General features: G+C 41.3%; 1 protein-coding gene across 1 annotated transcript; it reads right to left on the reverse strand.

Annotated features, from left to right (window-relative positions):
- Window positions 1-1035: 1035 nt before the first annotated feature.
- Window positions 1036-18533, reverse strand: VPS33A (VPS33A core subunit of CORVET and HOPS complexes). Its single transcript, XM_074298226.1, has 13 exons — window positions 18312-18533; window positions 16355-16420; window positions 15612-15739; window positions 13624-13810; window positions 10668-10784; window positions 9959-10133; window positions 8198-8391; window positions 6451-6577; window positions 4931-4998; window positions 3669-3806; window positions 3017-3154; window positions 2018-2186; window positions 1036-1609 (listed from the first exon to the last, which is right to left on the reverse strand). Exons 1-13 carry the CDS (start codon window positions 18411-18413, stop codon window positions 1428-1430), a joined length of 1791 nt encoding a protein of 596 aa, XP_074154327.1. The 5' UTR covers window positions 18414-18533; the 3' UTR covers window positions 1036-1427.
- Between the last annotated feature and the right edge of the window lie 7572 nt (window positions 18534-26105).

Here is a 26105-nt window from a genome sequence, read left to right on the forward strand (position 1 = left end):
AAACCTGACTTTGCTTAGATTAGAGAATGGAGGAGGTGAACATTAGCACACAGGAAAAAAAGCGACTTGCCTGTAAACAGGAGAAGGCACAGTCAAAAGAGATAGGACTGAACTCTTAATTTAAAATCTGTAATATCAAAAATATTGGGCGAGGTCTGGGATCTTGAAATTATAAACAAATTTAATTGGATTTTATAACAGCTATGGCTGAGCAAATTTCCTCAAGATAATGAAGAATAGATAAAAACTTTTTCTAAAATTTAGGATTGTTGTTTATTTCAAATCCTAAAAAGACGAAGCAAGTAGACTAAATTAATCCCATTACTGTTATTTCACCCTAAACTATCTACAATATTTCTCATTCTCACTATACTAAAGACTGACATTTGGTGTCTAGATATTTTGGCCTTCCACTTTTTCCTTTTCTCTTCTAATAAGAGCTTATAACACGTCAAAGTCTCACTAAAATGCCACTGATTTAGGTTCTGCTATTAACCACTCAGTAATGGAGGCAATACCAGGAGACAGATACTAGCCTTCGCCATCAGAATCCTGAGTAAGCAGCAAGACTGGAAGACACCACCACTCTTGCTCCCTTCCCAGAAATAGCCGTCCCTCTGGTGCCCAGCTAGGAATCGAAGGGCAGCAATACCACTGTCAGCCCTTTCTTGGTGTTACTTGGGATTCAGGCTCCCAGTTCTCCCATATACTGGAAGGAAGACAGATAGGAAGCAGTTTGAAAGCATTCTGCTACCCACAAGTGCTGCTTTTGTTCCTGTTCTGTGTGACCACTACTAGTCTCATTTCTGAGCTACTGTGACCTAAGTCTTTAGCAAGAGTCACTGCTGCGGCAACTGCAGTCTCTGAAACCACCCGGGAAGGCAGTATCAGGAACATCCTACAAAGTAAAGTGGTAAAAAGAAACACCTTCCTGGGGCCAGCAGCCTTTGGGCCAGCCCAGGCCTGCCCCCACTTACCCCAGCCATCCTGGGTGGATGCACCTGGTCAGAGGAGAGATGGAGAGCAGCACAGGGATGACAGGATAGATTCTCCATTTTTATTTCATTCTCATTGGCTCAGAGCTTGATGTGCAATTCTCCTTGAACCAGCCCAATCCAAACATCCCTGAGCCCTGACATAATTCCTTGGGCTTTTACTGAGGATCCCAAACTCAGACCATGGTGGTCTTTTGTTTCTTATACAAAATGATTGTCCTTTGTTATTCTTGTGCCTTCTGAGCTAGAAAAGGAATCCAGAACCAGACAGAGAAAGGCAGAGCTCAAAGAAGACAGTAACTTCATAGACTCTGCATACTTCTGCCATTTTTTTCACTTTCCTTTAACAACTGTTTCCCAAGAAGCAACTTCCTGAGGTCCTGCCTCTGGCCACTTGCTGCAACTGATCAAGGACGGCTCAGTATTCCCAATTTAGAAAGGTTTCTCCATCAGGGACTCTATCCAACTGGTTCCATTCATTAGTTTAGTGGTAGCAATGACATATTCTGTACCTCCATCTTCCATCTGAGATAAAAATCTCAGGGCAGCTATTTCAGCATAGGTCACACCTCCCAGGAAAAAGACCAAAGTAACTCTGTTTTCTCCTTGTTGACCTAAAGATGGAGATATTAGAGATTATTCTCTTTATCATTAGCATTTATTTCCTCACCCCCTACAATTTCATATAATAGCTTTGTAAACCTTAAATGTGAAAAAGTACTAATATTCCAAAAAGGCAAAGACAATCTAGAACATACTTCATTTGAAACAGAAGACTTTAGATTTTATTTAATATGTTTTTTAAAAATATCAAATACCAGAAATTCAAAACCTAGGAGTAGCAGTTACTTAAACTCCTAAGGTAAAAAGAAATTAATAGCAATCAAGTACTTAAACTATGCATTAGTAGTCTGTAAAAGGGCTTTTGACACCACTTACTAAGCCTTGAAAAGATGCATTATACCAGACAACCACACATCACTCTGACATGTGTATATAAGGCAGAGAAACCTCCAACTCACGCTTCTTTTGCAATCCTGCCGGCAACTGCTGCCGTTCCTCAAAATGGGGGCCTGGAAGCATCTTCAGAACTTCTTCAATACTTCTCCATCCAGGCCGAGCGAGCAGCTGAGCTAGTCGGACACTGAGAGGCGCATAGCCACTGTAGACATAGGATATGTCATTGGGATTCTGTTAAATAGTAACATAAAAGAGATACTCAGTACCTTCCCAATTATTCCTGTTTATGAAGGATCCAAAATATATAATCCAAAGCTATTTTTGTCTTTGAAACGGAAAAATAAAAACTAGTGACTGACACGGGAAGGGGAGAGGGGATGGCAAGCAGTGAGAAAGAATAAGCTTTTATTAAGTATGCTTTGGGTAGCTGAGTGGTATACCAGATTGAGTCAGGAAGAATCCCCTTCATGAGTTCAAACCCAATCTCAAGACATTTATAATCTTTATGACCTTACACAAGTCACTAATCCTGTTTGCTTCAGTTTTCCTTCTCTATAAAATGGGCTTCACACCTTTGCCAAGAAAACTCCAAAGGGGTCATGAAGAGTTGGACCCAACAGAAACAAATGAACAAAGAGGAGTACACTTTACAATGATTATCTTCTTTGATTCTCACAACAACCTTAGGAAGTAGGTTCTATGATTATCATTTTACAGATCAGGAAACTGAGGCAAATAGGTAAAACAACTTGTCCAGGCAGGGTCACACAGCTAGTGTCCAAGGCCATTGAGACTGTGGCTACTGACAAAGCTAGGACCCCATCATCTCTTAGCTTAGCAACTCAGGGTCGACTTGGATAATAATGGGAATGAAGCCATGTCTTGATATATTTCTGAATACTTGAGAGTTGGCTTTCTAAGCCTTTTTAAAGGACCTTTAAGTATTGAAGGTGAATCTAGCTATTAGATGTGGTCCTTAGGCACAAGCCAGATACAAATAACATCACAATTTAGCACAGATCAATAAACCAGACAAGACCAAAGGGAAGGGGCTTATTTACCTGTTCGTTAACATCATCCATCCAGAGCCGCAAAGTTTTCCTGATTGTGGGGTAATTGTTTCTACCACCCATTTGAGGTCTGAGCAATCCGGCTTGCTCTAGATTGCTTAAGGTCAGCATGTGTTCATAGCCATATGTCTGCAACAAAAGGGTGTTTATACTGATGCCAGATGAGGAGAGAGGCTGATATTCATTTTGTCAGATCTGTCTGGTGTCCCAAGGCTGAGACTAGCAACAGTTTTGTGCACTCTTACAAGACAGCTGAGCAAGGAAACATTCAAGAATGCTCATCTGTTGTAAGGCTGGGCTCATTATTTCTAAAAGACATCTTTAAATTTACCTTTTAAACCCTAAGGGGGTTTGAGGGGTGTATTTAAACCAAGTAATAAATAGTGACACATCCACACAAAAAGAATACTGTTTTAAGAGAAGAAAAACAAAGGCAGTAGTGAGTACATGTGCGCACACACACACACACACACACACACACACACACAAAATACAAGATACAATTAAGTGGTAATCTTCTGAGTTCTCACGAACTCTACCTTGATGATAGTAAAACAACAAAACAGCAACAGCCTGACAAAAATATCTGTGATGATTCTAAGATGTTTTCTCTGGGTTGTTACCAATTTAAATACAGACTGACCTGAAGAATTTCTCTCTTGTAATAATCTAACACTTTCTGCTTGAGCCCACTATTGCACACAGACTGAAGGCAAACCAGTCTTAGTATTTTGATCAATGGATGTTTTTGAGCAATGCAATCTTCAATGTAACCGTTGACCTGGAAATATAAAGATACACGGTATTTGTTATTACTTTGGGCACAAAAAAATGTAATACTGCTTTATTTTCTCATCATGTATTGCTTTAAATCCTAGGTTCACTCTTCTGCCACATGCCCTTCAAAAAATGGAGAGACAAAATTACAATGTATTATTTTATTTACCAGTTATACTATATTTTACAAGCAGTAAAAGCCTCTTGTATGTGAATTACAGTGTACTATTTTATTTACCAGTTATACCATATTTTACAAGCAGTAAAAGCCTCTTGTACATGACCAAATCGGCCAATCTGGGGGAGGAAGTGGGGGGAAGGAGGGGAAAAATTGGAACAAAAAAAGGTTTGGCAACTATTAATGCTGTAATTTTACATGCATATATCTGGTAAATAAAATATCGGCCATTTGAAATGTCTATCAAAATAGAAAGATTCCCTAAAGGCTGTCCAGTGCTCAGGAGAAGCTGGCTTGATCTACTTCAATCACAGTGCAGACTCATCTTGTTTTAAGCTTTATGGAAATGTGCTTATAATATAGTTAAAAAATAAAAACAAACTGCATTTTTTTTATTTTAATAGTTTTTATTTACCAGATATATGCCTGGGTAATTTTACAACACTGACAATTGCCAAACCTTTTGTTCTAATTTTCCCCCTCCTGCCCCCCGCCCAAGATGGCAGGTTGACAATACATGTTAAATATGTTAGAGTATAAATTAAATACAATATATGTATACATGGCCAAACACAAACTGCATTTTTTAGAAAATCAATGAAATGTAATGCTTAGAGGAATCTTATGGAATATTCATCTTTCACTCATCAGAAAATGCTTTGAGCAACTTTGTACCCCTCATGGTACCCTACTTATAGCAGGAGCTCAGTTAATAGTTGTTGATTGATAAATCTGAGTTTTCATATATTGAGATGATTTAAACATGTACAAACTTGTATAAGATATATCTATTTATGGTAATGTACTGGGGTATGTTGAGACAGACATCTCAATAAAGACATCAAAATAGCTTATTTATGGACCTATAAATATACTTTTTGATGGTTAGTTGCAACTAAGAATCTCATTCCCATTCCCCACCTCCAAAGACAATTTTATAATATACATACTTTATCTGTGTCTATTCCAGACATAAATTCTTGCTCCACTGTTAACTTATCAAAGAAATCTTCAGAAGCTAAAAAAAAAAAAAATAAGCAATTTTATAATTTGAAATGAAAATGGTATCTTTGTCTTCTGTCCAGATAGGAAAAAAATACACTTTTGGTTCATGATTTTAATTAAGAAAATAACACAAAATAAGCAAAAGTTAGTCCAGTGTTAAATTCAAAACAGATTTCATGATATTATTCATCTGAAAGGAAGCTTCCAAGGAAGGTGAGAAAATAATCCCAGCACTTGTCAAACACATCAAAATAGAGCAGGGTACAGGGGGATTCAAGCAGAGGATTCTGGCCTATACTTCTAACTCACTGCATAAATAGAAGAACTCTTAAGAATTTCTGGAAAACCAAAAGGAAATGGACCACAAAAGGCAGCTGGCTTCAGAATGAAATAAATTCTCTGGCACACCCACTTTATGATTCACTTTGGTTTTAATGAATTCCTCCTAAACTAACATGAACACAATCAAATGGGTGAAGTTTTACAATAATGTCAAATGGATAATGCAGTGCAGCTGGAGGGGGATTGTCTTGAATCTTTCAAGTCTTGTTTTGCATAAAAGTTGTAATTACATAATCAACAGACTGATGAGTGCAAAATGTTATACATCCAACCAAGCTTTTTACTCCACTATCTTTCGAAGTTTAGAAATTTTATAGATGAATATTTGATCCAAATTTTTTCACATTCTTTTAATAGCCAACTGATGTTTTGTACACTTCATCAGTGCAAAAGGAAAATTTCAAAATGCCCAAAATGACCAAATTCTTTGACTTGCTAGAGCCCTTAAAAGTAACATGAAAAGGAAAACAAGATCCAGCTACACAAGAAGCACTCCAGTTGCTTGATCTGTTAACACCAAAACATTGGGAACAACTTGGTATCCAGTGCCCAGAGAATAGCTTCATCCACTATGATCTTATAATGAATGAACTGGAGGGCAATGGTACCACAGGAAGTGACAAATATGAAGGACAGAGGAGATGAAGAACCCAAGATCCACAGAACCAGAGACGCAAAGATAGGAACATATATATGGTGACGTGAAAAAAAAAGACAAGGCTCAAGGGAAGGGAGCTTTCTATGTAGAGAGGGGCTCCAAAGGAAGGCCAGGGCACATGGCAGGACAGGGGAGAGAGGCTGAGTTAGTTTGATTTTAATTTGTTAAAATGTGGAGAATCACTTATTTCTGTTTGATCAAGCTGTACAATGACTCTAGCTGTACAATCTCTAGCTGTTCTGATTGTCAGTGTGCTGGTTAAGTGTTGTGCTTAGGCAGCACTTAAGAGCTGAACAAGTGAGGCTCCAAAAGGAAGCACTACAGGGAAGCGTGTTCTGCTTCAGACCACCCCAAGTGGGGAGGCTTTCAGCACAAATTCTGTCCAACCGAGGCAGATCCACTGGAAACGGCACTGCCTAACACAAACCAGAGCCCATTCCAATGAAAAGAATGCCAAATACTCACTGGTAATATCTTTGATCAACTCTGCGATGGAGGTGTGGTTTGCCAGTGACCCTCTCGCTGCTTGCATGTGAGGCAGCTGTGAAACAAACTGCTTGATCTCACCAACCGTCTTTGCGTTGTGCCTTTCCTGAAAAAAATAAAATCAAACAAAAAAAACCAGAGGGAATGGCAGATTAAACGGGGGCAGGGGCTCACCCACCACCCTTTACGTTCCATGAAATCCTCTAAGGCCTATCTCATATAAAAATGAGGGAGGAGCCAAGTGTGCCACAGAATAATCAACCAGCCCAAGCCCATCTCAAAACTTAACAGAGAAAATATAAAAAGCAAGCCAAGCACTCCACAGATGAGAAAAGCCTGTTTTCTTTTTATTGTCATCTTCCTTTCTATGGGAGGGAGCATGGCATAGAGGGAGAAAAACCCGGGCCTGGAATCAGGAGAGCCCTGGAGCCTGGTGATGCTGGACAAAGTGGCTAACATCTCTGAATCACAGAACCTATCTGTCAACTACAGAAAGTGATATCGGCCCTGCCTGCCGCATAGAAATGTTTCAGGGAAAGCATTTAAATGCAAGTTCTCTTTGTGTAGTTCCTGAGTTTTGGAGCTGGAAGGAACCTTTGAAGGCATCACTTCCCACTCTCTCATCAGAGTGATGTGTCCAGGACCAATCAGCTTAAGGCCTCTGAGGCAAGGTACAATTCAGGTCCTGCTTGAGGCCCAAGTTCTCACTACACATCAGACCACCATGCAATGATGCAATGATGCAATCTCTAGTCCTTGGGGAAAAACAATAACAAGGTAATCAGGGGAGAAAAAAGGGAAATTAAGACTACTGAGGAGGAACAGGGATCCAAAAGTGAGTTGCTTCTGTTTTAAAATCCACACAAGTTACTAATAGCACACTTAGCTTTTTGTCAAACAACACCTAGTTACAATAAAATTGCATTTTAGCAGGAAGCTTAGCAATTTAAAACAAACTCTCAAAACCTGCTGAAATATTGTGCTTAATGTGGAAATTAATCCCCAATTCTCAAGAAATATAAAAAAACATATTCAAGAATAGACAAGGATATCTTATTTTTAAAGTAAAATTATTCATAGCTCATCATTTTACTGAATTGCCAAATTTAAAAAAATAAATTTAACCAAGCCTAAGATAGATGAATGGGCAAGTAGAGGCAAGAAGGTGATAATGAAACACACAAATTAAAAACCCAGGGCCACCAGGGGTCTCTGTCTCATTATCACTTAGCTTATCTCTTCTTCATTCTCACCCCTTTCCCTGAGGAAATTCTCTAAACTTAAGATCTTTCTCACTAATTGGATAAATAGAATCAATAATAGAATAAATAAAATGACCAAGTTATATAAATCTGATCTAGGGTAAAGTTACCTCTCTCTTTAATCAGGACGGGAAGAATGGACAGACACAGAAAGAGCAAAAAAGTCACTGAGCTACAAGCACTGTCAAAAGAGGTAAATTTAAAGTGTGGCTATTGAAAAGTTTCTCTTTCCATGAGCATTCAGAGCACCAAAGGAAGCACCTTTAGGTTCCTGCAGGAAGTGCTTGCTCCATCCATGTCACGAGCCAGCGGACAAATACCCAGGGGATCTCATGGGCAAGTGGACAGACATTGCAGAGGCCTCATGAACGAGACAGATACTGTGGGGGGGTCTCATGGGCAAGTGGGCAGGTGGCACCCCAAGAGCCTCATGGGCAAATGGACAGACACCGTGGGGACCTCACCTCAAATGCTGCCGAGATGATCTTGGCTTTCTTGCTCAGGACCGAGCCCACGGCATTGAAGTTTTTGTCCCTAATCTCAGCATAGAGCTCCTCTGCAGAATTGAGCTGAAGCTTCTTGGCTTCTGTGGGCAGGTCTTTCCCACTCTCTCCCTGTTTCTTGGGAGCAAACTTCTCTGGAGGTAGTTTCACGTAACCTAGGTGGACAAGGGAAAGATTCCTGTGCAGAACCACCTGAAAAGTCCACATCAAACCAGCAGACACAGCAGAACTTCTCTCTCCTCCTCCACCAAGGTCACAGGAAGTGCTTATACAGAAAGTATTCCCCTTCCCTAATAGGCTTGTCCCACTAGGGCCTGGCCTTTCCTTGGGGTTTCCATAGCCTTCTAGAGCCTTTCCACCCTTGGCTTTCCTAACACTATGTGCAGACCTCTGGCCCTCCCCAAGCTCTCTGGCAGTGCCCCCATGTGCTGTGCTGTTGGTTCTCTTGCTGGTGAGCTCACCCACCTACTTCCCTGGGTTCAATGTCACCTCCACAAAGGTGAATGAAGTCTCCACATCAAATCCTCCCTCCTGGACTGCAGTCCCACACTGCAGACCGTCTGGTAGGCCTCTACACTGAATGTCACTTCCAACTGGATTGTTTGAAACTGAAGGCACCATAACTTCTCTCCTGCCCCCACGATGGCACCCAGCGCCTCCTGGCTACCGGGCAGCTCACGGGCATCTCTGTCTCTTCACCAAGCCGATGAAAAGTTGTCAAGATCTGCTGGGAACTCCTCCTCCACTGCTATGGGCCCCTGCACTCTCTGCTCTCCTCCCATCCCCTCCTCACCTGCCTCTCTTCTCCAAGGACCTTGCGAAGGCACCAAGCTCTAGGAGCAGCTGCTCAGGAAAGGTTTGCTCCATTCACAAGCACAGCCCAGACCTGGTGCAGGGGGAGCACTGGGCCTGGAATCAGCCTGTGCCCCTGGACAAGATATTTCATTTGTCTGCCTCACTTTTCTCATCTGTAAGATGGAAATTATCTCATCACCTGCCTCCCAGGGTGGCCATGGGGACCCAATGAGAACCACTGTCAAGTACCAACTAAGCACAGTGCCTGGCACATAGTAAGTGCTTTACAAATGCCAGCTTTTATCACCCAAAAGCAGTTTTGCAATTCTGCATTCATGTATTCTATACTCTTGTAGGACAGATCTCCTTTTAGTGTTTCTGTCACACTGCCTCTCTGCTCCCAAATGTCCAAGGCTGCAAATCAAAACAATTCTGCCTAATCTCTAGAACAGTCACTATATTATTCCCATTCAACCAATCAGAATTATTCCTCCAAAACACAGCTCTATCCTAACTGAATGGGTTGCCCACTGTGAATCCATCCCAAATTACTTAAATAGACCTTCTTGCCCATAGCTCAATTCCTACTTCATTACCCTGCTGATGACATGTCACCAAGTATGGAGTATCTTGGACTGTTTCTTGTCTACTTCAGTCTCTCTCCTCAAAAATAATTTTACTCCTCCTAGGCTACTACAAAGATTCCCTCTTACATCACTCACACCCCTGCATTTCCTCAGACACATCCCAAGTCAAAGGTAAAGGGAGTTTTTTCAAGATGCTTCCTAATTTTAACTCTTTCCTATAGAAATGGCCCTTTGGAATGATGACATCTTCAAATGCCATACTTTGGAAGGTGTTGCTGAATCTGCATCTTGGGGTGGCATTTGTTTCTCAGACTTCCTGAAAAGATTTGGCTTTACTTACTATTTTGAATGCCATAAATTTCATCAATGAGTCCTTCATATGTAAGTTGAGTGGCTAGCGGGGTTAACAAGTCAACATTACGGTCAAGCAGCAAGAGAGTATCAAAAACAGGAAATATCGAATTTTGGCTTCCAGTGAATTCTCTTTTCATTCGGATCATCATATTGGCCACTTGCTGAAAAAAAAAAAATTAATATAAGGGGGTCTCTGTGGGAGCTACTAACATTTAGATTTGGGCAACAAACTGAGACAGTGAAAAGATAAAGTGGAGTCAGAAAACATGGGAATGGCATGACTGAGCAGAGCAGATTTTCATTATGGTATCCTCTATGGTATCCGGAAGGATATATTACTGAATCAAAAGTGAATCTTACTAAAGAGGTGATAAGGGGTGGGAGACTGACCCATAAGGTCTCCCTTTCAACTTGAAAAGAATGTGAGACTTTGGCCTAAACAAATATAGAAAAGAGCTTTTTGGGGGGTGGGGAAGGGAAGGTTGGGGAAAATTACTCAAAGCACTATCAAAAGAAGAAAGCAAATTGAACAGCATCATTTTCTCATACGTGAAAAGCCAAAAATCTCTAATCAAATATTTATAGGAAAGTCATTAGAACTCCCAAAGAGCAGCTTAATGGATTCTACTGCTACAGCCCCCAGCTCCACCGAGCCGTCCCACTAGAAGCAAAGGAAGTATAGAATAGTCCATTACCCGAGCACATTCCCCTTTGCCAAAGATCTGGGGGATGGTTCCATACAAGGCTTGCAGAGTCATCAGTCCTTTGGCCGCGTGGTACAGACTTGTCTGGTCATTCTCCAAATAACATTCCTGGAACAGAGGGAAAACTTGATCTTTATTACCTTCAGTTTCTTAGGTGCCAGCAGATGTTCAAGACTGCTCAGTAGAAGGAACACAGATGTAGTTTCTGGGCACATTCTGCAATCATCAATGATTAAAGTTACCATTCAACACTTTAAGAAATCCTTTCCATCACAAACAGCAACCTTTTTTGTAGTGAAAACAATCAAAGTTTATTTTATGTTTTTATATGTGAATTCAAGTATCTAATTCATTAAAGAAAGGCATTCTAGGTTCCAACTTATCAAACTATGGGTCACAATCCCATACAGGGTCTTATAACTGAATGTGAGGGTGGTAAAATGATTTATTATCAAAATGTTTGATTTGTATATCTATTTTATATATTTTTATGCCTGGGTTTACTTTAAAAATTTTCAAGTTAAAAGGAGTTGCAAAAGAAGCTCTGGTCTAGATCATGAGACCAAGCAGTAAACTAAGTTCTTTCTTAGCTGTAGAAGTGATTTTTCTAAAGATGTGGGTTATTTAGCAATAAAGTTCTCACTGATATCTTACCTTTTTGTTGTTACCACATCAGCCTCCTGATAATAAACTAAATTGAGTAAAAAATTTTAAACAATGATTTTTTTCATGTCACTCTATGTCCTCACTTATGTTCATTTTCTATATTGGACCAAAAAATAAAGTACTCCCCAGCCTGCTAATCAGAACTCTTTAACTTCCCCATGCCATTTTATCCCTTCAGTGACTGAACAGCAAAGCCTGGGCAAAATGGAACGGAAGGTATAAGGAATCAAGGAGACAGACAATTGACAACCCTCCTCCAGGCTCCTCCAGTGAAGGGAATATGAAAGAGGGAAAAAAATCAAATAGACCAGCAGTTCTAGGGAACACAGGAGATTTGTTAATTTGACCATTTTTTGAAATATAGCAGACCAAAGTTCAGAAGGTAATAAACACACAAGACCCCAGGGAGCCACAAGGAACCAAGATGAAAATTCTAGGGGAAAAAAAAATCTGAAAGCATTTTTCCCAGTATTTCAAAGTGATTATCATATCCTGTCATATAATAATCCTCTCTGTTCCAAAGAAAGATTTAAAAATCAGTAACAGATCTTTAATACCAGATTTTTTTCCCCCCATAAATGTCAACTCCATATGCTTTACTCAGCCATCATATTTGAAATCAAAGCTGGGCTTAAACCTTTCAATTACCACTTGATCAAAATCCCTTATTTCTAAAACTCATCAAACACATAATTTACAAGTCAACCCACACAGGGATAGGGCTTCAAATTCTAAATGGAAACAGGCCAGTTTTCCTAATATGGTCAAGTAAAAGAAAATAGCAAGGTCTCAACAAATTCTGTCATGCTATGACAAGTTGGGGTTTTTTACCCATAACTACTGAATCATCTCTAGGATGCCACATAGAAGAAATGGGGAAATAAATAAAAGTCGAATGAGATTTAGTGACACAGTTCAGAATCCAACAAAGATTCCAAGTCCTTCATCTGTGAAACATCCTCACTTCTCTAGTTAACAGTCACACATTTCTTGTGTGATAAATCATGATTATTGACCCATTTCAGAGATGAGCACATAGTGAAAAAGAAAGGCTGGTTTTTCTCTTGATTAGTGGATAAAAGAAGAGCAGAACCCAGGAAGCCTTCCCAGCCTATAATCTTTGTCTTAAACACCAAGGCCCAGATCTTGTAAGCCCCTTTAAGTAGCTAACCCTGCCTCTTCTTCCTGGGATCGGTTCACATGATATGTCATTATGCATTTCAGGCTCTGAAGTGCCACATCAACATAATGGCAGAATTCAAAACTGCGCATTTGAAACATGTGCATTTGAAACAGTCACAAAGCAGCCTTTGTATGGGAAGTGAAAGCTCCTCATTCCTTAATGGGAAGAATGACAAATTCTTGTTTCTGCAAGGAGAACTGCCTGTATTGCTTTTAGTCTCTCTCTGGTCCTATTTGATGTTCAAAATCCCATGTGAATCATGGGCTGGAGGTCAGGGTGCAGACTTCTGGAGACAAGATGAAGTACAATCGGTGATGTTGCCTGGGTCCTAAGCTGACTGAACTAACCCAAATGCAGCCCCAGAAAGTGCCAAGGGGTCCAGGGCGCCCAAGCTCCTAGGAGCAGATCTGACACACCATCAGGGAGCACTAACTTCCATTGTGGTGCGTATTTCAACATTCAGGCCAGCACCCTCACTTTCCTTCCCCCACTATACCAACACCACAATGGAACAAACTGGTTTGACTTTTATATCAATTTATTGGTGGTAAAGATAAACCCACTAAAGCTGCCTTGCCATAATATAAGCAAAGCTTTTAACTCGTTACAAGTCTGAGTTGGCTGGGTTCTAATTCCAAATGCAGATATTAAAAAAGCAATCTCCTGTTTGCACATTGCCACCTGATTGTCAGGACAGAAAATCACATCACCAATTTCTGCAAGGTGACAACGCTAATTTTTAGTGACAAAGATTTCACGGACTTTATCTGCTGCGCTTCTTCAATTCCCAATGAACATCAGATCTCTTTGGGGAGCAGCTGCTGGGCTTTGGGCAATGTACACTGTAGGTCTTCAGCCAAGCCTTCTCTGAGTATTCCTGAACTCTCCCTTTTCCAGCAGCTATTCCAATGAGCTACAGCTATCCTCTTTATTCTAAATTTTTCTTAGATCCTGAGAGAAACTAATAACAAATCTTTTCAAACATGAGAAAAAGTACTAAACAAAACTAATAATAATGCCTGGTTGTCATTCAAGACAAGTCAGAATGTTACTACTTTTCCTTAAAAAAGATACTCTACACTTACTTTACATACTTACTTTAAAAGCACTCTCAGATTCCATGGATAACAAGTCGCCATCAAATGGAATGAGGTCTAGGCTGTATTCTTCTCTATGAATAAAAGATCCCAGAACACCCTGATCCTTCAAACGCTGTTCACACAACAAACTCCGGCGTGGGACAAACAAAATGTGGAAATCTCTTGCAGGGGAGCGTCTATCTTCACTAGAAAAAACCAAAGTGCTTGTTATATTTACATCTTGAAGACAAATGGCTAAAGGCATTGGCATTGGTTTTTCTCATAGAAAAAGAGCACAGGCATATATACAAATGTGGTATTGGGGGAGGGTACAGATGAATTGCATCTCCTCCCCTCCTCAGAACTTGCCATAACACCCAGAGCATCTGGCTTGGAGGTTAAGAAGACCTGAGTTCAAGTTTAGCCTCAAACAGTTTCTCAATTGTAAAAGGGGGAGGGGAGGAACAAGAGCCCTTACCTCTCACAGTTATGAGAATAAAATGAGATAATGTTTGTAAAGTTATTAGCATGGTGTCCAGCACACAGAAGGTGCTTAATAAATGCTTATTCCCTTCCCTTTGGGCTTATATCCATTTTGAAATCTTCTTTAAAATCTTTTAAGTTACATTTTGTAGCAACAAAATACTGCATTTAACATTGCAAGAAGTCCAATTTAAATGATACTCAAGAGCTTATAATAACTTATTAGCAAGATAATACACTATGACCAAGTGGGATTTATTCTAGGAATGCAGGACTAGTTCAATATCAGGAAAACTATTTATCAACTAAGAAAAATTCCATTTAAAATAACTGTAGAAAATAAATGATGCTCTAATTACATCAAAACAGCAACAGAGAGAATCTCAGGTTAAAATATTCAGCAAGTTTCTGAAGGATTCTTTACTTCTCTGTGCTGCTTCCCTTTTTTCTCACTAATGATTCCCAATATATGTTAACATCTAAGAGTCTTTCAGTACACTTCAATTCAACCAGTGCTAATCAAAGGCCTATTATGTAGACTTTGTACCAGGAACAATAGACAATAGGAAAAATAGTACCTGATTAGGGACATTATCTTCATCACTATTATTATTATTATTATGCCTCATGAAAGATCCCGAGTGTTACAGGGAAGCTTGTGTAAAGGGAATGACTTCATTTTAGTTCTGGAAAAGTTTTGCTTATTTTCTCTTGTGAAATGTAAAGAGCTACTCATCTACTCTCAAAGACAGACTGGGTCTGGGAAACAAACAGCACATCAGAGCTAGGCAAGGATGCTCTTCCTCTAAGGAGCCTTGAAGAAGTTTAAGCACTCTGGTTCCTTCTCAACTCAATGGCTGAGGGTGCTGGCTCACCAATGTCCCTTTCAATTCTAAATCTTGCAATCTGATTTATTACATCCTTAGTAGAAGGCTCCTTTCAGGCATCTTAGATCCAGTTTTCTTCCTCTTTTAGCCCCCGCCCAACTCCTAGTCATTTCAAGAGAGCCAGCCTCACACTTTAAGAGAGGCCACACAGAAGGCCCAATTCAGTACTTCCTACTTAATGCTTTACTGAAAAGGCAGTATGGAACAGTGGCCCTAAAGCCCTGGTTTGGGATGAAGCAAGACGATCTAGATTTGAATCCTGCTTCTGATATTGTAGGGTCTGAGGAACTTGGATGGAACAATATCCAAGGTTCTTTCCCACTGTAGCTCAGCGAGCTTCTCGTATCACTTCCTTCTCCAAAGGCTTTCCTCCAAGAATCTCCTAATCAGTGCAATGAGGGGCTGATACTAGATGATCAGCTCCCCTGTTCCTTACCTCCTCTACCTATACCCTCTTTCTAGAGTTTTGGCTTAATATTCATGCTCTAACTTGGCCACTCTTCTTCCCTATCCATAACAGCCACCTCACATTCTGAATGTACTCCATATACCTATGCTCGTTTTCAAAGGTTTGAATGTAAGAATTATAGCCACCATTTTATTTTAAAATAAATTTAAGATTTTCCCCTTTAGATACCTGAGTACGTTTTCAGCAATTATATCCATCAATTCTAGCCTGGGTCTGACAAAAAAAATGATGTTCTTGACATCAGCTGGAGGCAGCCGACTTCCTTTAAGTGTGAACATTTTTTCCACCTCATGTTCCTAAGAAAACAACAAAAAATGTAGCTGAAAACGTGGATTGGAAATGGAATATTCGATTCAACAAACACTTAAAAGTACTTGCTTTAAATAAGCTTAGCAGCATAAAGGTGCAACTATAAAATATTAAGCAGTTAAGCAGCATAGTGCATAGGGTGCTGGACGTGAAGTCAAGAAGACTCATCTTCTTGAGTTCAAGTAAGTTCTCAAGACACTAGCTATGTGACCTTTGGCAAGTCACTTAACCCCGTTTGTCTTAGTTTCCCCATCTATAAAATCAGCTAGAGAAAGAAATGGCAAAACCATTCCAGTGTCTTTGCCAAATGGGGTCACAAAGACTCGGGCACGACTGCACAATAATAACAAATCACAACATAAAGGACTATGAGTGCATTACAATTTATACAGTATTGGACTGGCCGTCACCTTGGTAGGCAGTGATATTAGTAACATTAGCTACAGCATCTCCGCCAAAAGTCATGGGCATAGCTGGGTACTAATAATAAACACAGAACTTCAGAGTCTAAAAGAAATAGAAGATGTGCTCTGTGGAAGTTCATTAGGAAATTTAAAATAAGACATTAACCTGTCCTCCATCAAATCCTATACTTAATTTACCTTTAATAAGGAATATTGTGCAATCAGTCCAAATGGTCCTGTTAGGTATTCATCCCAAACTATTGCCTGTAGAGAGAAGGGAAACTCTATTACTACAGTTACTATTTGCAGTTTCACTCAATTCAATTCAACAAGTATTCAGTAAGCACTTTACATGGGTCAAACACACACCCAGATGCTGATGATACAAAGACAAAAACCAACAATCTCTGCCCTCAAGGAGTTTACATTCTATTTTGTATTTTCATGACACATACAAAGAAATACAAACACCTGCTTGAAATGTCATCGATTTAACCTCTCAACCCAAATTTCTATTGGTTGCAACAGCAGAACAGTCCTGTGCCTCCTAGAACAATGATCTAGGGCAAAGCATGCCATAGAAAAGTTGTGTATCATCACTGTTGCCCTGCCTCTGGCCCCAGTGAATTGGATTCGATATTTATTAAGCACCTACTCCGTGCTGGAATGGTAGAAAGAGCTAGGAAGACCTGGGTTTAAGAGCTGCCTTTGGCACTAGCTGTGTGAGCCTGAAAGTTATTTCTCCTCTCTGGGTCCTACACAACTCTATGATTATTACAAACTGCAAAGAGGTCTGCATTAGGAGAAGGAGCTTTCTCATGGGGAGTTCCCTAGCCTGGGGCTAATCCAACTTTTTCTACTCAGAACTTCTTTTCACCAGAGAAATTTTTATCCGACCCCCTATATAGACAATCATATCAAACACTTACTGACAATAATAATTTCATGACTCCCATATTCAGTTGTGAGACTCAGTTTCAGAAGCTGGGATAGATCCCGTGAAATCCAGGCCTTATCTCTATCCCTTAATCAGTGTTAGTAGACACTGCTGGACACGTAAGAATACAAAGGTAGGAAAACAGTTCCTGCCCTCAAGTAATTCACGGTCCAGGTAAGGTCGTCAGTACACAGATCAGTACAAAATATGCATGTAATTGGGGGAGGGGCTAGGGAGGGGAGGCTGGATAACAAAGGGGAGGGGCTAGGAAGAGTTTGTGTAGGAAGCTCAAGCTCTAGTCTTGGGTGAATGCAAGTGTGGATTTCAAGAGGCATCCGGAAAGAAGAGCACAGAGCCAAGCGCAACCTAAACAAGCCAATAGCAACTTAAAGCCCTTCAGTGACTGGACAACAAGGCTGCATTCTGGCTGCTTTGGAAATTGGCTCGGGCCTCGAGGGGGCTTTCTGCAATTTCAATTCAGAAACATGGTGAAGACCCAACATGATGAGGGACACACACCCAGGGCTCAATTAATAAAAGCTCTTTCTGCTGGCAGGGCAGGCGAGCAGCAATCCATTTACCTGCTTATCCATCCATCCATCCATCCATCTACCTGCTCACCCACTCATCTATCTAGTCATCCATCCATCCATCCACTCACTCCAAGCATCCATCCACTCATTCATCTAGTCATCCATCTATCCATCCATCCACATACCCACCCATCTATCTATCCATCCATCTAGCCTTCTAGTCATCTATCTATCCATCCTTCCACTCACCCACCGGTCCATCCAGTCATCCATTCACTCCTTCTCCCATCGCTCCCTCCCCCCAGGCCTGGCCCCCGGGCGCTCTCCCAGAATTCATCTGCACAGCAGGCTCCTGCGGGATCCAGCCCAGTTCTGGTCCCGCAAAGGTTCCGAGGACCGTGCGCTAGGCGGCGAGCCGGTCTCGGGCACCAGCTGGCTCCGGGACCCTCCCCGGCCACCTGTTAGTGCCCAGATACCTCTCCAGGGCGGTCGGGCAGAGGCCGAGGGATGCAGACCAGCTTCGGGGGAAGGAAGCCCCCTCCCCGGGAGCTCTCTCTACAAAGACGTCACGGCCCGGTGCCTGGGTCCGAGTTCGATACATTGCTACCGCTCGTGTCACGCACAGGGGGCGCTCTCGTTCCCACTCCGTGCCTCAGTTTCCCCTCCCCGCGGGGCCGGGCCTCACCTTGCTGCCCGCGCACTTGTCCAGGAATTCGCGGAGCTCCCTCCGCACCGCTTCGCGCAACACGTTCAAGTTCACCCGCCCGTAAGACAGGTGCGCCGCCATCTCGCAGTGGTCCCAGCCGGGGCCGGTGGACGCCGCCGCTCCCTCCTTTTTTCTCCCTTTCCCCTCCCCGCTCCCTGGCGCCCCACTACCGGCAACCGACAGAGCAGTCAGGTGACCGCGCATCTGCCACGTGACCCATGACAGGCAGAGCAGGAAGCGACCCGAACGCCTCTGCGCATGCGCGCCGGGAACGCGCCATCTGCTCCCGGCAGCACTTCCGGGTTTTGTTCTTGGCTGCCTCCCTTGGAGGGAATTCAGAACCAGCCGGGGAGTCACGTCCCCTTCTGAGTCCTGCTTTCTGTCTGGGTTTTTTGGGGATTTGGTGGGGCTCCAGAGGAGCGAAGGAAGGGCAGATTTGCTACCGGATCCTATAATTATTGCTCAATATAAGTAGTCCGGGAGCTTTCGGGCCTCAGTTTCCCCCTCCTGTAATTGGAGACGATTATAGGCCCCGCGCCACGGCGATTGTGATGCGTGAGCAAGCCCGTGAACTTGAACCTCAGCTGGCCTCGAGCCCGAGGGTCTGAAAGTGGCCCGGCCACGAGGGGAGGGAGGGGTGGAGGTGACGCGTGAGAAGGGCGGAAGGGGCAGCCCCGACGCGGCGCCCACGAGGACGGGCTTTGCTGCCACCCCTGAGGTCGAGCTACGGTCTTCCCCATTTCCGAGGAGGACCCTGAGGCGGACTGACGTGCCTTGCCCAGGGTCAGCCTGACCGCAGCCCCAGCCACCAGTAGTCGGTGGGTGACGGTACTTTAGAGCCGGGAAGCATCCGCAGCTTGGACACCGCGGGTTTCCTTCTCTGTAAAGCAAGGGGCGGGCGTGGATGGTGGAACTCTCGACTTCTCAGCCCACGAGATAAATTTCTTTTACAAAGAGTTATTTGAGTCTATCTAAAATGGGGGAGGGGGGATGACTGAGTATCTCTGTAACATTAAGTTCATGTCTGGGCGGGACGTGATTGGAGGGGAGGGCCTGGAAAAGAAGGGGAGATCCTCCTCTCCAGTAGGTCTGGCCTAGGAAGAGCCCAGGCTGGCTCTCCCACATCTGGTTGGGAGCTCGCGCTGGGGACTTGGGAGCACGTGCTGAACGCACCAGATCCTGAAACTGCTTCCTGCTTCTACAAAAACACAAACACGAGAGGGAGACTTATTTCTTGGTGTCATGAGCCAAGCCTCAAATCTGTGAAATCCTGAGACGATGGCTATTCATGGAATGAATCAAATATCACTGAATTATCTAATTCTCTCTTTCCATCCATCTTATCCATCTTTCCTCATCCCTTTGCAGAGCTGGAAGTAGGGACTATAAGTGCAGAACACTATATAAAATGCAAAAAAAAAAAATTATGTGCTGATCATTTTTTTCCTGTTCTGTCGATTTATTTTTTGTTATAATGAATTGCTTTCTAGGAAAGGAGAATTTGAGTGGATTCACAAATGATCCGCTAACCAAGTCACTGAGTTAAGAACAAAAGTTCTTTAAAAAAAAAAATGTCTTTTTCCAGTGATATTCCACAATAGGACACATCTTTACCATCACCAATTGACTGAAAAAATGTTACAAACTCAAGACCACACTGTGGCTCCACTGAGGGGTAGAAGTCCCTGAGGCTGTTACTGATGAGGTATAACCAAGTGATGAGATCTAGCTAAGGGATACCTAAATAAAATTAGGATTAATTGAGGTCTAGTGGCAGGTTTGGGGTACAGGGAGTCAAATGGAGCTCCCCTGCAACCCCTTTGGATTCGGTGCAAGGATACAGAGTAAAATGAGGTCTAGTGGCGGTGAGAGAGTTCCTTGTAAAGGAATTTACAGGCCCGAAAACCTAGATTGATAAAGGAGGTTTATTATGGGATTTGGAAGGAAAGTTAAAGTTTGGTTAGTAAAAGGTATTAGATAAAGAAATACACCATAAATGGTAGACAGAGAGTCTGTGATGCAAAGCATGGTTTCAACTCTCTGCAAAGAAATGATTCCAGCTTGGCTCTTTTATTGGTTTGAAGGGGCCTATGGGTAGAGTCCCAGATTGATTCCTGGAGGTCCAGAACCCACCAGGTGGGGGTTGGGCTACCTGAGCAGATCATTAGAATGGGGGCTGGGTACAGCCCAAATTAGCTCAGATCCAGATTTCTCCCCTTGGAATACAAAAAGGTGGTTTTGACCAGATCTTGTAAATCAAAGGTCAGTCCCAAAGTGGGGTTGGGGATCAGAAAAGGAATCTTAAAGGGGCTATGCCCGCATCAGTTACCTCTTTTTTCCTTTACAGAATACTGTCTTCCTGATCTCATTGAGGGAAGGAGTCACCAAAAAGAAAGCCCATGGGTTTTATTTATTGAAGAGGGAGCTGTTCAGTTGTCATGTGATGTTGTTGCATTTTCAATTTTGTGATGGAGAGATGAAACTTTGGAAATCAGAAGAGGAGAGGTGGAGATTGTCCATGAGATTTGGTAGAATAGTGTGACTTTAGGCATGTTACTTCAATTCTCTCTGGTCCTTTGTTTTCTCATTAGTAAAATGAAAGAGTGGGATTAGATGAATTCTGAGCCCTTTAAATTCCTAAATGTTAAGATTTTTATCATTTTCCTTTTGAAAAGAAAAACTGTATAACATTTATTTTGAAATATATGTGAACAAGTGTTCAATGGGTACTAGAATCCACTTATTTAAAAAGTTATTCTCTAAGATAAGGCACCATAGATTTAGAACTGGAAAGGTTAAAAAAAATGAGGCTTTCTCTCACATTTTACAAATGAGGAAAGTGAGGATCTGAGGTTAGATAATTTGCCCAGATCCTCTGCCACTGGATCTAGCATTAATTAGTTCTTCTGGCCTAGGCACTAGATATACTTGTCCATATGCTCTAGATGACCTACTGTCAAAAACTCAAATGGCAAGCTGAACCTTAAAACAAAAATAGATGTTTCTCCAAATGAAAAGGATTTCTAACCAGTATTTTTATCATTTTTTTTTCAAATATAGAAATACTACTATTTATTCTGTGAGAACTACTATGCTTTAGATTTAAGGAAAAAGGATCTAGAATAAAAACAAATGAATATACCCCAAAGTTAAAAAACAAAGTGTTCATTAAGTTGTAACACTAAATATTGGAAGGCAGGGGGCAGCTAGGTGGCGCAGTGGATAGAGCACCAGCCCTGAATTCAGGAGAACCTGAATTCAGGAGAACCCGAATTCAAATCTGGTCTTAGACACTTAACACTTCCTAGCTGTGTGACCCTGGGAAAGTCATTGAACCCCAGTCTCAGAGGGGAAAAAAAAAAATATTGGAAGGCAGGAGAAAAAAGCTGAAAGTAGTGGATACTTGTATAAAATGCTGCTATCCTAGCAGAGACTTCTCTTCCTGGAAATCCCAGAGAATGAGAGGGGACTTCAGCAGCCATATCGTTATTCCAGCACCCAAAAGTGGTTGCTCAGCCCGTGCTGAAGATTTCCAAAGGAACAGAATTTACCACCTCCCAAGGCTGCCCCATCACACTTTTATACAGTACTAATTAGTAGGATTTTTTCCCCCTAAAATCAAGCTTAAATTGACCTCTGCAACTTCTTTTTTCCATTGTTCCTACTTCTATTTTCTGGAGTTAGTAGAAATCTCTCTCTTTTTACATGACAGTCTTTTAGATAACTTGATAACTATCATGTTCCTCCTCTGTATTTCTCTAGGCTAAAGAGACCTATTTCCCCTAACTCTCTTCATGTGGCATGATACAGCCTTTCACCATTCCACTTACCCTCCTTTAAGCTCTCTGGGATTCATCAGTGTCCTGAAGCTGTGATATCTGGAACTACACATAACTCCAAGATGAGATCTGACAAAGGCAGAATTCAATGGCACTCTTATCTCACCAATTCTGGAAATGATGTTCTCCATGAAGCCCAAGATTACATTAATATCTTTGGTGACTACCCCAAGGCTCGCGCTCCACAAAACCTCCAAGTTTGGGGTTTTTTTCAGGATAACTACTGTGCAGCCATACAGCCTTCCCACCCCTTTTCCATCTTGCACCTGTGAATTTGACTTTTTGTATCCAAATTCAAGTCTTTATACCTGTTGAATTTCATCTTATTAGATCCAGCCCAATGTTCTAGCCTATCAAGATTTTTTTTGGATCTTGTTATGCACTGTTAGCTATCTTTCTTAGGTGTCATCTGCACATTTGATGAATTTTGTCTTTATCCAAATCATTGATACAAATAAATAACAGGAACAAGCACAGATTTCTCGAGTTTTTAACCATTATTTTTAAGTCTGGCCATCCAACCAGTTCCAAATTTATCTGTTTATATTATTGTCCTGTCTCTATCTTTTGTGTCTTCTCCTCAAGAATTAATATGAGAAAGTTTGCCAAAAGCTTTGCTAAAATCTGGATCAACTACATGATTCCCTTCAGTTTGGTGGTTGTTGCTGTTCGTATTTTATTTTTAGAGAGGACCAATCCTGAGGATTGTGCCTTGACTTGCTCATGAATCAGATTTAAGTAAGGTTCTCAGCCTCATTCTCTCCTTCAGTCATCAGAGTTCACTGGCAGGACACCTAGCAAATTAAACAATTGTTACAGAAAGCCAAATCCTATCAAACTAATCTTCTTTGGACAGGGTTTTTTAATTAGAACTTAATACAGTTTTCCTAGATCTTAGCCAGACACTTGAAGTATCACACACTATTCTTACTATTTGTATGGAAAAGATGGAGAGATGTGCACTGGAAGGTAATAGGATGATTCAGCAGTGGATGAATGAGATTTCCAGAGTCGGGTTCCAGGGATCTGTCTGCTTGGTGCTGTGCTATTTTAACATTTTGATGAGTGATTTGAGTAATTGTGTAGATAGTATGCTCATCAAACTTGCTAATGTCAAATATGTCTGGGATAGGTGGATGAGTCAGGAGTTAAAAAGAACTTGACAGTCTAGCATACTGAATTAGATCAAAAAAGACAAAAATTGGGAGGTATAAATAGAAAGTTTTCCCTCAGGTTCAACAAAATCAGCTCACATGTACAAAATGGAGGATGCGTGGCTAATAGTAGATTGTAATATGAACAGTGAGCTTGCCTAAGGGCTCCACAAAGCTATGATCCTGGGCCACGTTGATAGGGCTATCTTTCAGGCAGGAATAAGGGAAATTGTAATTGTTTGGGGACCTGAACCTCAAAAGTTTTTTCGTTTTTGTTTTTTTTTGGTTGTTGGGTTTTTCGGTTATCAGAACATGGATGAACTGGAAAGCATCCAGAGGATCACCAGCATAAACAACTGCAGCTCCATGCTAGACGTGGACTACAAAGAACGGAACTGTGGTTACTGGTAAGGGGCTTACATTCTAATAGAGGATAGCTATAGATAATTATATAGATAATGGGATACAAAGTTAAATACAAGGTTCCTTGAGGGGAGGGCACTAAAAGTTGCTGGGATCTAAAAGGACTAGCTGAAGAGGGTGCTTGACCTGTTTCTTAAAGGGAGAGAAGGTTCTATGAGGAGTTGGTAAGGAGGGAATACATTCCAGGTTTGGAGAAAGGCCAGAGTGCTTTCTAAAAGGAATCTGCAAAAGTTCCCTCCTTGGAGGCATGATAGCTGTTTTGAAGTATTTGAAGGATGTGTTGGATCCTATCTAATAGCTGGGAGAATTAGAAATAATTATCAATATTGACATATTCCTAGTACCCAGAGTGCTTCAGACATGTGGTGTCAATCTCTAGAAAGGATCTCTGCTGTCTACCGAGTATTACCTTAGAAAAAAAAATGTTAGTTATCTTCTATTTTTATTTTTAACATTTTCTAATTACATTTTAATCTTTTGGGGGTTGTACTAGAGAGTTTGCTGGTCATGAGTTTGACATCTCTGCTTTTTGCCTCAGGAGTTTAAAAGCTATGAATAAAGTTTATGATTTTTGTTCAAACTCACAAGGAAGAGTTTCATCTTAGACTGAATTCATGTCCACATAATTGCTCTATGCTGTGTAGTTTTTAAAATATTTTTTACTGATGTCTTTAGTTTTTCACAGAATCCTTCCTCCTCTGCCTTCCAGAGATCTGTCATTTATAGCATATCATATGGGGTGAGGAAGAAAAGAAACCAATAAATCAATACAACCTATCATCAGGGTAGTGAAAAAGTCCCAAAACAGGTCAGTGTGAACCTCTTGCCTCAAAGAACGAATGAGTTGGGTCTTCTGCCTTTTGAGTCTTGCTTGAGCTTTATAATTTTCTAACAGTCACTTGATTTTTTGCTGTGTGATGGTTCTTTCAATTTGCATTGTAATTACTGTGTTTGGTGTTTTCTTGGCTATAATGCTACATCAGTTTATATGGAATTTTCTATGCTTCTCTATGGTCCTCATACACATCATTTCTTCCTGTACAGTAATATTCTATTACATCCATGATCTACAGTTTGGCCACTCCCCCAAATGACGTCCAACTCTCGGTTTCCAGTTCTCTGCGGTCATAAAAAGGATATGCTGCGATAAATATTTTCATGTGTATGGTATCCTATGTAATTTTAACTTCCTCAGTTGTTTTGTTTTCACCCCTATACCGAGCCAGAGTTTCATCCACTATCAGTCACCTAACAGATCCAAATAGCCCATGAGATTATAGATAAGGACTTTTACATCCCTCCTTATAATACCTTTCAAAGACTGAAGTTAGGAAGAGGCCAAGGTATCCTTTGTCTCCTCCCTCAACCAGATAAGACTTCAAAGATCTGAAAGTGAAGGTAAGACATTGTAGAACTGCCAAGAAACTGGGTGGCACAGGGAACCGAGTTCAAATCCTGCCTCAGACATGACTCTCCACATGATGCTGAGCACCTCTCAGCTTCCCAATGTTGTTTCTAGATAACATTTGTAAAGCACTTTGCAAATCTTAAAAGTGCTCTTTAAGTATCAATGCTGAGGTCAGAAATGGAATTTTTCATGTACGTAACAGAAAATCGAGAACATAGTCTTGCAAGCTTCCATACCGACAACTCGATCTGGGGAGATTGGGAGGGCTGCAGCTCTCCCTATTCCCCCCATCTTTGGGGGTGAAGCCTCAGTCAGCTGTTACAGAGTAACATCAAGTTTTAAGCAAGGTTTTGCTTCTTGTCCCACTGTTAGTGTGGGCTACCGCTTTGTCATACAATCATTTATCTGGAGAGCCCTTTGCCACCAAATGTAGGGCATGAAATGAGCTGTGCTAGAAATGACAAGACGAAGATGTCCTCCAAGGTGACATCCAAGATGAATAAAGGGATGATGAGTGTCTGTGTCATCCCTTGTTATCAAGTCTCCTGGCCCAGAAGAACTATACACATGGTGCTTGGCGGATGTGATTGTTGGGCCACTGGAAATGGAGACGGCACAGGAAGGTTGGGGATGGGCAAATTAGTGTCCCAGTTTTCAAAAAGTTTTTATAAAGATGTTCTAGAAGCCTTCCTTAAAGAATAAATCATGCTAATTCCAATAGACTTGGAATGGAAAATGCCATCCACATCCAGAAAGAAAACTATAAAGACCAAATAAATATGGATCAAAGCATAACATATTCACCTTTTGTGGTGGTAGTGGTGGTGTTTTTTCTCCTTCTCATGGTTTTTTCCCTTTTGATCTGATTTTTCTTGTACGACATGACAAAAAATGAAAATGTTTAAAAGAATTGCACATATTTAACCTCTACTAGAGAACTTGCTGTCTT

The sequence above is a fragment of the Sminthopsis crassicaudata genome, chromosome 1, assembly GCF_048593235.1.
Source record: "Sminthopsis crassicaudata isolate SCR6 chromosome 1, ASM4859323v1, whole genome shotgun sequence".
Classification (NCBI taxonomy): domain Eukaryota; kingdom Metazoa; phylum Chordata; class Mammalia; order Dasyuromorphia; family Dasyuridae; genus Sminthopsis; species Sminthopsis crassicaudata.

Coding starts and splice junctions, on each gene's coding strand:
- VPS33A (XM_074298226.1), bottom strand. CDS start 18,413: ATGGCGGCGCACCTGTCTTACGGGCGGGTGAACTTGAACGTGTTGCGC. Junction 4,999..6,450: donor GTTGATCAAAGATATTACCA/GTGAGTATTTGG, acceptor TTTTTTTTTTAG/CTTCTGAAGATTTCTTTGAT. Junction 1,610..2,017: donor GGCAGGATTGCAAAAGAAGC/GTGAGTTGGAGG, acceptor CTCCATCTTTAG/GTCAACAAGGAGAAAACAGA.